The sequence below is a fragment of the Drosophila bipectinata genome, chromosome 3R, assembly GCF_030179905.1.
Source record: "Drosophila bipectinata strain 14024-0381.07 chromosome 3R, DbipHiC1v2, whole genome shotgun sequence".
Classification (NCBI taxonomy): Eukaryota; Metazoa; Arthropoda; class Insecta; order Diptera; family Drosophilidae; genus Drosophila; species Drosophila bipectinata.
The window spans coordinates 20,404,361-20,417,912 of NC_091739.1; the positions used below are offsets into that span (position 1 = coordinate 20,404,361).

The window sequence follows — 13,552 nt, forward strand, 5'->3', positions numbered from 1 at the left end:
ACCTGAAAAGCCAAAGGACCCGCGGAAAATATCGAATATCGTAACTTGACGCCAGACATGTTCGATCTTGCAACTGTTGGCTCTCTTTTTTTTATACGGCAGGATCATGTCCTTTATGCCGCCAAGTGGCCAGATCGCCACAAAAAAGGGACAAAGCCTGCGCTGCATTTCAAAAGTCCCCCATTTCAGCGCCTCCTTGAAGGCGTTGCCTAGGCGGCCCCCAGGAGCGAGCGAGAGAGCGCGAGTGTGTGCTGAGCGAAAGCTGATGGACACCTGAAAAGCGCTCAAGAGCCTTTCTCTCCCCCCGCCCCAGCTCCTAGCCAGCCCCACTGTCGCCCACCGCCCACCGCCCACCGGCCCACAGCCCCGAATGCCAACTGCCACTCACTCAAGCGAAAATAACAAATGGGATTGGTTTTTGCTGATTTTCAACGCCACGCATCGGGCAGAGACGCCGGCCCGACGCCGAGGCCGGCCGCGAAAAACCTATAAGCCGTCTCCTTTTGGCCAAAGCCAAATAAATTTCAAACGAGAAGTATTTCTGAGATACTCCGCTCTCTGACACATGCGCCGGTCGAGCTCCGAACTATTTTGGTAGAGGAGGCCTATATCCATCCCTGTTGCTCCGCCTGAGTTATGGCCTGGCCCGCCTTAATGGCACAATTGTTGCATGTGAGTGTGCGAGCGAGAGCGGCGATGCTGTCAGCGAATTGAAATGATTGACAAGCTAGGCGAAAATTTGGAGTGAGATCAAATCTCACTCCGTTGGAGAGACGATTCCCCATACAAAATAAATTATATTGCCCGAATTCGCCTCAATGGCAACGCCATGGCCTCTCTCGCTCTGAATCGGTGCGAACCGGTAGAACGGGATGCAAGATGGAACGTGGATGGTGGATCGTGTTGAGCACTTCGCTTGCGGAAGAAGAAGAACGAAGCTTCACTCTCTCTCTCTGGGCGCGCTCTCCGAATCGGTTCGGCAGGCACGAACCGCAGCAGGACAGGGACGGAAGATGGAACGGCAGAGAGCGGAGCGGCGGCCCGAAGCGCTCGTAGCCAGCGAACGTATAGTTCGTATCTTTTAGGTAAAGTATCTTTGCCATCCGTATTTCAGGCGTCCATTTTCAATTTATCTTCGAACGCCGCTCGACGTGTTCCTCCGTGTTGCGTGTGTCTGCGTTGGCGTTGCGTTGTCGTTGTCGTTGACGTTGCCGTTGTCGTGAGAAGCGTGAAGCCGTGCCGTCGGCGAAGTTTGTTATTATTACCTGGCACACCTGGCCGGAGCCGGAGCAGCAATAAATTGGAATCGCGCGCGTTTTCCATCGCGTTTCGTTGGTGCTACGCAATCCGCAGCAATCCTGAAATCCTGAATCCCGCAAAAAAAAACAAACTATAAATATTTTGTCTGTGAATCGTAGTCGATCGATCGTAGTGTGCATGAAAGCCGATAGGTTCTGCAGAGGAAGGGGATTTTCTTGCCGAGGGGATCCCGTCGATCCCCCTCGTATACCACACCACTTGCCACTTGCCGTCGCAAACACACAGTCCCCCAGACAAACAAGCCACACTTTCAACAAAATTTCATTTGTTCATCTCTAGTAACGTAGTATGTAGAAGCAGCTGTGATAAATAGTGCGCATATTATACGAAGAAGCAAAAGAGTATACGACAAAGCAACTACCCTAACATCAAACTAACTAACTACTAGTAACATCGAGGAGAGGAGAACCGAAGTCAAGTCACAGGTTACGCCATGGATTTATGACAACAAACCACTGGAGAGGGCCTGTAATGTTGCAACAACCATACACCAGTATACCAAGGACACCCAGCAACAGCAACCTACACATTGTATACGATTTTGTAACCAAACAAGTTATATGTAAATAATAATTGTAATAAAAACAAAAGCAAAAACATTCAAGAACTAAACGATCTCCCGCTAAGCAAAAAAAAAAAATATCGATAATCGCGCGCGTGACAACTACAACTACAACAAGTATACAAACGTAATAATATTAATATTTTTAACAAATGTGCCTGTGTTAAGAAAGAATCAAGAAGAAGCAAAGCATACAAATCTCACAAGCTTCAAAAATCCAAAAGTGCAAAAAAAAAAGAAAAACAAAAATCCAATCTAGAACTGAGAACCGATTTCGGGACTCCACATCGAGTACAGTGCTGACTCCCTAAGACAGAACGCAGAAGAGCAGAAGAAGAAGCGGCGGAGCGGGACGTCGATTTGTGTGTTGCGCCCCCATCTGTTGTTCCTGCTCCAAAAGTGGCACAAATCGGGTTAGACGTCGCTCCCAGAGCATTAATGGCTCAGCCCAGGGTAAGTGTATATCCATAAGATAGTTATCCTTGAGATAGTTTCCTCAGAACCAGAGTACCGTCGGCAGAAAGACCGTCTCCGGGAAAAAGTCAAAAGCCGTCGGCCTCCATACTAGGCCGCTCTAATTAATTCCGGTGGGGAATAGGGCTCTTATATCGGTCGAATCGGTTCTGATTTATGCGGGCCATTTTCCCGAACAAGTTTATGTAATTAGTGGAACCACGATCGATCCAGCAAGTCATAGAAACTAGTGCCAAAGTTCAAAAGTGCCAGATTAGATCGGGAATCAGAGCCATGGCCCGATCGGAGCACCTGGACCATAAATTATATGCTAATCAGGTGACCAGCAGTCTCCGCCCTCGGCAGGGTATTACCAAATCGCAGTTAGACTTTATCAATTGATTATCATGGACATGCGAAGTGAACTTGATTTTGTCCGTCGGATCGGGCTCTCAAGACCTGGTAGTTGGTCTGTTAATTAGCATGTGAGGTGGTGGTGCAGGTAGGCCGCGCTCCGAACTGAAATGTTGGAAACGAAAAACACTGAAATGCCCGCGGGAACCACTGTGGTGCTGTCGAATAAATTGTCGCTTGTGGTTTAATACGCGATTCAGCACCGAATCCCGAGCTATTGTGGCACCCCATTCGCTGGCCGCCATTCTCCTGCGGGGCTTTTCCGATCCCGAATCCAAGTCCGCGCCATTTCAATTCCATCAAATGGCTTTTTGAGATATATGCGATATATACGGGCTGTCTGTCTGTCTGGCTGGCGTCCTCCTGCGTTTGTGTGCATTTGATGCATATAATTTTATTGCACATCGCCAGAGGCCAGAGGACAAAGGGGCTGGGGCAGGGAGAGGGCTGGATTCTTCGCGGTTTATTATTTACAATTTTATTTTTGCCATTTCCATGACTCGGCTATAATTTGCACTTTTGTGCGCCGCAGCGAAAAATGGCGGGAAGCCTTCTCCTCCACCAGCCCGATCCTGCCCGATTATATATATGTATATATATGTATATTTAATTTGATTATTTTGTGCCTCGCAGTAAGAGAGCGAGAAAAAATGTGCAATTGCAATTGCAATTTGTATAAAAATGTGCAGTGCAGCTGCCACAGTGCCACAGCCACAGAGCTGCTGCCCCTCCCAGCGGTGCAGCCAGCCGGCCTCTATTTTTTTTCCTTCGTGTGCCATTTCAAACGCCTGCGAAATGCAGCACAAAAATTGTTTTGGTGTTATTTTAATTTAAAGGTTAACCGCAGCGTAATTTGTGGCATAAAATATAATTCGTCTATCGCGGCGAGTGCTCTGTCCGCTATCCGCCTATCCGCCTCGGATATTTCAGTTTATTCGAATGTTCGTTCGGTATTCGGTTTGAGAAATAAAATCGAAATAGAAAAGATCAAGGAGAGTGGAGCAGATACAGATTCTGCGGTTTACTGAAAACATTTCAACTTTGATGGAAAACTTGTTTATGAAAGAAACCATTAAAAATATTGGCCAATCCACTGAAGGATTACAGTCAGATAGAAATCGGTTTATGGAGCGATAAAATAATGGCCCGTTTATTGGTCACAGATCGTCTAATAAAAATCAGTGATTCCATGAATAGTCTATAGTGGGTTTTTTGGCCTTATCATTCCAAAATTCCCTTCTAATTAAGTGGCCTTCCCAGCTTCCCGTGTGAGTCACTGGGCTCCGCTTATCTGGTCAGATGCGTTCCGGGCCTGGTTGAGAATCCCTCCGCCAGACGCTTCTCATGGCCGGGTGGAAGTCGGGTGGAGGTGGAGCAGAGTGGAGGAATATTTATAAACAAATTACATATGCATATTTCTGCAAAGGGGGGCGAGAGGGCCTGGCCCGAAAGGCTCTATATGGGGCCTATCCACATGAGCTCCCAGCTCCCCAGCTACCAGCTCCCAGTGCCCAGCTCCCATCTCCCGATGTTGTTTTTCGTGTGCTAAAGAGCTTCATGTTTAATGATCGAATTGCGTGCCTGATTCTTGGGTCGGTGCCTGCTGGTGCTATATAGCTATAGCTGTAGCTGTAGTATTTTATTTTATTTTTTTTGCCAAACACACAACACATAGTTGCCAAGTTTGACGAGGTCGCTAGTGGCTGTGGTGCTGCCTCTGGTGTTGGAAGTGCTTTCATTAGTTTCATTTCTTTTTACATTCGCGCCTAAATCTTCTTATAAACTTTTTTAAATAATTCGCGCCCCCCTTTTCTCTTTGGCGTAATTTCCCGACATTAAATCAAAGTGCTGCGCTAATCTCCATCGAGCAGAGTCGAATGTCTTTCCGAGAGATAGACTTTTTCGTACATCTATGAAAAAGTGCCTCCATGGAGGGCAGACCCCAAGCCAAACAAAAACAAAAATGCGAAGAAAAAATGTGTTGTAAAGTAGAGGAAAAATCATTTAGACAAGTTGCACGCCGCTCATTAAATTAAATGAGCCATCAGCACGCAATTTATTTTCGTATTTTTGAGTAACTTTTGGCCCCTCCGCGGAGGTACTATGGTAGCTCCAAAGCCGGCACTCCAAAAACTTTTGGGAACTTTGTTGGGAAAGTCTCTTGGCAAGTCCTCTCGACAGGGATATTTAATTAAATGCCTGACAAGGCTGCCATTTGGGCGATAGTTCCAAGTCATAAATATATATATTTAAAGATTCATTTTCTATTCACGGGTTTCAGAAATATTTTTAAATTCCCCTTCGATTTATTTCTGACTCTGCTGGTATTCGAATTTACCTTTTTGGACATCGATGTTGGTTTTTTGTTAATCATCTCGCTGTTTTTTTGGCTGCCAGGCGGTCGGTCTTTGGGGCTCATTTTAATTTAATAAATGCCGCACTGACGTCATTTGTTGTTGATTTTTGATAAATGTTAAAACGCCAAAGAATTCATTTATATTTTTTCACTTGGCCGCTACCGAGAATCTAATTTTTTTTAGCCCCAAACTTTGCATATATTCCTCGACCAGGCTAGTATTTGTTTTTTTGAAAAATAAATTAAATGGAAAAAACGAGCAGATCTCGGCCGTTGTCAAACGCTCGCCGTTTGATGTCCGCCTGCTCGATAATATTGTTATTATAAGCCATAAAAGTTAATAATAATATCGCTTGTGAATAGCTGGTGGAGGAGCGTGTTGGAGTTGGCCGGCAGTGGTGCAACTGTAAATTAAAACAACACCGAGGCACGCAACAGAAATTAATTGTCTAACACCAAATAAAGTTTGGGGGGCAGCGATGGGCTGGGCGTGACTTGGCCAGGGGTAGGGGGCGTGCCAGAGGGACACACCTACAACATCGACTCTTACTGCGGCGGCTGCGGCTCGTCTGCTAATTAAGCCAGAGCCAAAAGGCGGAGAAAATGCGAAGAAATGGAAAGAAATTCAAATACAACATGATAAACAATTAATTTTGATTAGGCCTTCGACCGCGCCAGCGCAATTAAGAGCTTCGTTTCTGTTTCTGTTTCTGTCGTTTTGGGAATGAAACTCAAAATACAAAAATACAATAGTGGCGGGGTCGAAAAGCAAAAGTGTTGCGGGCAGGAACGCAAGAAATCGATACACAAGTCGGCTCTACAACCAACATATTGGGGCATTTATGTGGGCCATGGCGGGGGTGGCGGGCCATGACGCTGTATAATGGCGGCCATTGTCACCATTTTGGCCAAAACACCAGCCCCCGTCGCACACACGGGCTCTGCATGGCTCGGTCTGGCTGCAGTTGCAGTCATAACTCTTCTGCTGCCGGCCTTTCGTCCAGGCTTTCGGTCGGTTTTTAGAAATCCTACGCCCACTTCCACTCCCACCCGATCCATAAATGTCCTTGCTCGGAGCCTGTTTTTGTTTGGCCAGGATTTTGGGTTTCAAGTTCACGCAGATTTTTCGAGTTTGGAAGAGCAGAGCCCTAAACAGGTCCTTGGAGTTAAAGTCTCTCTATGTAGAGGCCTACTTAAAGCCTTGCCTGAATGTACAATTGAGTTGTTGCCGGATAGCTGGATAGTTGGCGGTAGGCTGGCTCCAGCAATGACTTAATGTCGCCCAAGCACGACAGAAACAGTGGCCCACAACTAGGACATGGGCAGGAAAGCGCGTTGCTCCCCAAAAAAAAAAGCTGGAAAAATGTACAAATACCAACTCCTTCAGCGCCTGTCACTGACAGTTTTGAGGACCACCACCACCCACAACTGCCGCCGACTTCCACGGGGGGCGCCATAAATTTTTGAAGGATTTTCGACGCTGAACTTGTCAAAATCAGACCACGGGCCTCCTCGGCTGTTTGCTCGCCGGCTCGGTGGTTGGTTATTGATCCGCCACGCCCCTGCCTCCGCTCGTGGAGCCAAGCAGAGGGAGCTTTTCCGTTCAACAAGGTCAATGGCTCGGCCGGCAAACAACAGGCACGGGGAAAAGCGGAGAGAGAGCTGGCTGGAGATCATCAATCAAAGTTGGCCTAAATGGTAGGGGAGTTATCCGAAAAACAAAGCCAAAGAGCCCAATAACCAAAAATCCAAAGTCCCAGTTCGGTTTTGGTCCTCATTGTCTGGTGGCGAGTCTTCGTCTTTGGGGGCTACGATTCCCACATTACTTATGTACGAGTACAAATTGTGGTAATTTTCAAGATCTCTTTGTTGGCAGTGCTCCGGTCCGCTCCGGTCCACAATTTCCTTATTTCCAAGCGAGCTGAGAGCACAAATCGAAACAAAACAGATACAGATACAAAGAAAAAACGGCAACACTAAAATTAGCATAACAACTTTATAGTTTAACAGCCATGAACCGAGCCGGGGCGAACTGAACTGAACCGAAAACTGAGCCAAGCTCTGACTAACCCGGCCAAGTCAGTGGCTCTCTTCTGTATCTATCAGTTTGTATCTCGTGCATGTGCACACTAGCGGCGACGGAGGCAGCACGACCGCCTCACCAAACTAATCTCGGTGTGTATCTCAAGGATTGCCAACCTCAAAGGTTGACAATCGTAGCAGAAGTTCTGCTGAGCCGAGCTGAGCCACCTGCGAGAGCTGGCTGCTCAAAAAGCAGCTGCCTTTATGAGTTGCACTGCACTATTTCACCGTATAGATACAGATACAGTAGCTTCCATACATCTTGCCCCCTCCAGGTGCAAATCCTTGACATTTCGACCAAAGTCCCAGTCAAGTGCTGCTCCCCCTTTCGCACTTCCAAGTCAATTGCTCATTTAGCGTCAAAGATTTTTCCAGGCTGATAACGACCTCAACTGCCAGATACCTTTTTGGTGGCGGTGGTGGGGAAAGGGGGCAGGCGGCTGTGGCAGGGGACTGGGGAGCCATCACTCCTTGTCGCTGCACAAAAATCTTTTTGTCAACTTCTCTGTGGTGTGCCCTCCGAATTATGCAGCGTGAAACGGAGATGGGACTGGAGCGGAGAAGCGTTCTCAGAGACGGACGCCACTTGAGTACAAATGATAAAAATCTCACAGATACCCAGATACTTTGTTAGCCAGAGTCGGAGGGGGGGCAGGGAGTTAGAGTGGTGTTATTATTTGCGAGTAGTCGTTGGCGTTGCTGCACAGAAACCTGTTTGCAATTGCGCGGCTTCGAATTTTGAACAACTTATGGATGGACGGGCGGAGATAGGAACCAGCCAGCCAGCCAGCCATCCAGCCAGCTCACAATCGACAATCACAGCCACAACTGTTCGCTCGGACAGATTAACTGATAATATTCAAAATTGTGTGCTGCTTTGGCGCTTAATTAATATGCAAAAAGCGTTGAGAAAAAGACGAGCAAGCCCGCTGCCAGCCAAATGTGTAGATACTAAATGGGTTTCTGTTGTTGGCTGACGAATGCCATGTATATCCCCATAATGTCGAAGCGGCAAAGTAATCACAAGGTCGACGGTGCGACGGTTGCTGGTTCTGAGAGTCACTAATTTAGACGCTGATTCTGAGGAACCTATTAGTTAAGCTTACTAAGTATATCTATCCTCCAACTAACCATAACTTTCTTCATCTTGCAGTACGACGATGGCCTACACGGCTACGGCATGGACTCCGGAGCTGCTGCAGCGGCCATGTACGACCCACACGCAGGCCACAGACCGCCCGGCCTGCAGGGCCTCCCCTCGCACCACTCTCCGCACATGACGCACGCCGCCGCGGCGGCGGCCACAGTGGGCATGCACGGCTACCACTCCGGGGCCGGGGGACATGGAACACCTAGTCATGTATCGCCGGTCGGTAATCACCTAATGGGCGCAATACCCGAAGTACACAAACGTGATAAGGATGCGATTTATGAGTGAGTATTGGTACTGGGCCAAGGGACTTTGGTCATCCCAACTGTAGCTTCCAATGACCCCAGATGATCTTGTTAGTTTCCAGACCGAGATTAGGGGCGATCAGCCATGAACGTTTGAAGATCACCCAAAGGCACACCAGCTTATAGATTAGTTTGGTCCAAAACTAGTGCCAATTCAGAAATAAACAATGAGATTCCAAGGAGCATTAATCAATTGATTAATTAGGGCTTGTCCTCAAAGGCTTCCCCCCATTAGGCACCTGTCCTTAGTGGAGGAAGTCGAGGCCACCACGCACGCGCAGCTCGAGGAACGATCCTCTCCATAGGAAGGGGCGTGATCTGCCGTTTTGCACAAAACACTAAATTATGGGTTTTGGCCGAAACCCTAACAAAATGTCCGTTCTATACTCCAGGAGGGGGTGTGTCAGGTGTTTAGTGACGGACACGGACACGGACATGAACGTGCTTAGGCATTAGGGAGTCCGAGTCCGAGTCCGAAAACCAAAAAACTCTATCCCCAGATCGAATGCGAGCTGCAGTTTGCGGTTCAGGTGATAATTTGCCAAAATTGTGGTTGTTTTCCTGTTTTTCTAACCCGATCTGGCCGATCCTTTGAGGTTTTTGTCATTGCGTGTCCTGCAACTGCCAGCTGTCTGAAGTGAAATGCTTGTTTGCTTTTTGCTGCTGCATTTTTTTTGTGGCAAACATTTAATGTTTGTCTTGAAAGGGAACTGAGGAATGATCGATCAGCTGGCTGACGACTCTCCTCGAGTGTCTGCTCAGCACACAATGATTATGACTTCATTGAGCACCTGTTATTATTGTGATTATTATTATTTTTGGCACCTCGGCGGAGGGAGGGAGGCCTCTGCTTAACACCTTCTTCAGCTGCTCCAGGTTTGTGCCTGGTCATCGCAAATGAGTGCCGCACTGAAATTCGGGCGGTCTTTGTTCCTGATCCCCGATCCCAGATCCCAGGCCGAAACGCACTCAACTGTAAACTCCGACTTGGCCTCTTATTAATAGTTTGTTAAGCGCAGGTCCACACCCCCTCGTCCAGTTGTTTCGGTCACTTTTTGTGCCTTCTAATGGGTTCCTTTCTCGTCCGGGCCAGCTCCGCCTAATTTTGTTCAGGTGCAGCTTGTGCGTGAAATAAATAATGGAATTCGGAGGGGGACTAGCCTTGGAGGGCACAAAAAAGGGCCAAATCATGTTGGGTTGTTGGACTAATCCGTCAGTCGGAGGGGGATTACGATAGGACTGGAGTACACACAAATAGAGTGAAATGAAGGACAAAAACAGCTGCTCATTTGCATTCGTGAATAAGCGAATGTCCTGCAGGATACCAGGATGAGGGAGAGGCCTCAAATAGGCTACAGTTGTGTCAGCAATCGGAGTTGAAAATGATTTTCCTTTTGTACACTAGAGTACAGTTTAAAGAGTTAGGTTAGCAGTTTCCCCCTTCTAGGACATCCTCAAAGGATACTCCAGAAAGACAGCTGCTCATTTGCATGTTGTGTCCTGAAACCGAACCTCAACTGATGATATTTATTTGGCATTTTGCATTTTCAGACATCCGCTATTCCCGCTATTGGCGCTGATCTTCGAGAAGTGCGAACTTGCCACATGTACGCCGAGGGAGCCCGGGGTGCAAGGTGGCGATGTCTGTTCGTCCGAATCGTTCAACGAGGATATTGCAATGTTCAGTAAACAGGTAAGAGGAATAATGGCTCCGGCCCCGCTTCCATCGGTAATTGGAGACGATTCTCCTCCAGAGGAGCTCGCTGGGTCGGGCTGGGAAAGAGAATCTCTCCTCTTGGTATAATGGGAAGAACACATGGCCCACATGTGGCCACTAAATAAATAAAAACAAAATCGCGGCACACGAACTTAACGAAGCAAGCCGCTAAATGATCGGATTACATTACCCAAGGATCGTTGAGGATCGATTCCTCTTCTCTTATCCGCTCCCTCTTATGGTCCTTCGAGCTGGCTTCCCAATCCTCAATGAGCGGGGCAGTCTGCACTTAATTACAGTCCCCGCTGACGACAGCCACATCCACGTCTTGCCGCCATATGTCACAAATATGCGATGTGACTCCAGTCTCCAGACCTCAGACTCCAGGCCTCGCTCAGCAGAATCCAGAATCCGGCCTGGCACTGCCCACACTTGTCACTTCCTCGGCCACGCCCGACGCCCCCTTTTTGGAGTTCATAAAACCGCGCAGGGCCACTAAAACCACACTGACATTTAAATAATTTACGATGTTTTAACATACAAATTATAATGTTGCAAGTAGCTGCGATGTTGCACATCCTGCTCGCCCCTGCCCGCCGTTCGGCTATTTTTGTGAATCACTGAGGAGTGCGTTTGAAACAGAAGCCGCACAATCCGAATCACAATAATAATTATAATGATGACGACCATGATGATGCCAGAGCGCGGGCCAGAGAGGAGCCTCTTATGGCTCCATTGCGACATTTTTGGCAAACAACAACTGCACCAGCAACGCCCCCGTTCCTACAGCATTATACGAAAATGATGTTTTTATTTATGGTCCATTTGGATTTTTGACAGGCTCCTGCTATGGGCAATAAAGCCAGCAACAACGACCGCAAGAACATCGTGTATCTCACATTCGTCAAGATACTTTTCTGCGGATGGTTCTTGGCGGGCGGGATTTTGATAGACTCTTGTCGGATTGTCTAGAGGCCCGCCTCTAACAAATGGCTCTGAGACTTTGTAGTGCAGTAATGGGTTCAGAATAAAGGTATCTCTAGTAGTGATACCCTTTCCCCCAAAGATCCCCAATGATTTCATCTCGCAGTTGACATTTGTTGATCATCCACCGAACCGATCGCCAAACCGACAACTAAGTTGTCGCCTGCAGTTGGTTTTATTTCGGTTGTGGTTCCCTCCGTATGGTTTTGGTTCGAGACTCTGTCTTCGTGGCTGTTTTCGTCGTTGTCGGGCTGACAAAAATAACTCAAAAATGTCATTCGCCCATCGAATTTTAACAAACGAGCAGAGCAGAGCCGAGCAGAGCAGAGCGGAGGAGCGATCGTCGCCCCAGAAGAGGGGTCTAAAAATATAAGGCTTTGGCACTTTTTTAGTTGCCTGTTGGCGCAGTAGTTGCGGCCGTTGTGGCGATGCATTTTATATAGATAGATTGCGCAGATATATCTCTTCGCTGGCACTCACTCTCCCGCTATGCTATATATATATTCACTTTAATTTGGACTAAGCAACTGCGTAAAATGCGGCACGCCACGCCACGCCAACGCCAAGGCAGAGGCAGAGGCATCCCTGAACCGATCCCAATCTTGAAGATATAGTTAGGCGACTTTTGGTGTTGGCGCTGCTAATGATGCAGCTACGGAAACGCTTTATAATTTCTCTTTAAAAAGCAGCCAACATGTGATGCAAATGACGGACAAAAACACCATGTACTATAGACTGCCCCACAAGAGTTCGTTGTCTGCTTATTAAGATTGTTCCTTTGTGCCGCAGAGACAAAGGAGGGGCATATGATTTCATTTCGAGTAATTGAAATCAGCTCGTCGCGGCCTGACGTTTGGCTAATAGTTTGGACATGCGATGAAGTGATTTGCCACCCCGCTGACAGCATGTTGCAAGTTCCCTCGGACTAGGTGGATCCTCGGATCGGACCGAAGATTAATGGAGTGCCTTTCAGTCCCCGGCCGGCCTTGACATTTGTCTGGCTGGCTCGCAACTGTCACAACATTTCGGGTACTGGCCGGCAGGTAGGAGGATTTCTAACTGCATCCCGTGACCGAACAGGTTAAGCCGTAATGCCAATCAATATTGTTTCTGGATTTGGACCGCTCTATGGTTATTTTGGGTTTCCCCTCCCCTTCCCTCCGAAAAAAAAGACAATTTACCTTTTCCAGTCTCCTTTCCCGGGTTTTTGTTTCGTAAATTGCATTTTCTGATTTCGTCCGAAAAGAAGGAGGGGGCGAAGGACGGTCATAATCAGGTATGAAAGGTTACGCTCGTATCTGCATCTGTATCTGTAGCTGTATGGCTGCATTTGTATCTGCTGTTGTTGTTGTGGTTGTTGCTTGTACTACCAGCAGGAGCTGGTACGGCCTCATCGGAATGTTCACTTTGCCGGGAGGGATCTCTCTGTAGGAGAGATATCTACGCATTTGCGTTTCTCCGACTCTGGCTCGGATTCGGATTCTGATTCTCGTTTCGGGGCCCTGAAGAAAGAAAAGGAACTTAATCTCTTTTGTGCAATATTCCCTGCTTCCCTGGCTCTGGCTCTGGATCTGCCTGGCTGTTTTGTTCTTTTAATGATAAAAAATACAGAAACCTTTACCTTTTTATTTGGAATTTGGTTTTGGTCTTGGTACCTTTTTAATCTCGCTGGGGCATTGTTCTTTTTTTCGGTTTTCGGTCTTCAGTCTTCGGGTTTTAGGTTGTTGTGCGATCACAACCCTTAGCGGGTTTTGAATTTCTTGGGTAGAACAAAGGCTTTCGCTCTGCTATGTTTTTTATTCACTCCTCTCGACTATGCCAGCCTGCGAAATGAGCAGCGCGGCGCAACTGTTTCCAAAGGAGCCTCCAAGGCAGGGGGTTGGATCGCTCCTGGACAGCTTGCCATCGATAGCTGCAATTGCCCAGCGTGATCTCATTTGGCACTCGGAGACGGGAAGCACTGGAATCATACCATCAACAGTTGCATGCGGAGATCCGAATCCATTAGCTGCTGGCAGACGAGATGCGTTCCAAATTCCATCAAATATTTGTTTATGGAACCACTTGGCGCCTTTAAATGTGATTATTTAGTTAACTGCCTGCAGCAAATGTATCTCAGTCTCGGTATCGTCTCGGTTCCAGTCCGCTCGCGCTCTATCTGCTTCCCAGTTTGTGTTTGGATTATGGCAGAGTTCGTTTTTCGGGCTGC

General features: G+C 47.6%; 1 protein-coding gene across 3 annotated transcripts in view; it reads left to right on the forward strand.

Annotated features, from left to right (window-relative positions):
• The window catches only part of hth (Meis homeobox homothorax), a 112,043-nt gene that overhangs the window by 20,254 nt on the left and 78,237 nt on the right, over positions 1 to 13,552 (forward strand). Inside the window, exons 2-4 of one of the 3 annotated variants that reach the window (XM_017244047.3) lie at positions 1,600 to 2,335; positions 8,341 to 8,621; positions 10,194 to 10,335. In XM_017244047.3, the coding sequence (XP_017099536.1) occupies positions 2,321 to 2,335; positions 8,341 to 8,621; positions 10,194 to 10,335 (438 nt within the window). In that variant the 5' untranslated portion in view covers positions 1,600 to 2,320. Of the gene's footprint in view, positions 1 to 1,104; positions 2,336 to 8,340; positions 8,622 to 10,193; positions 10,336 to 13,552 lie in introns of those variants that run through there. The other 2 variants (XM_017244058.3, XM_017244073.3) reach the window with 2 other exon arrangements.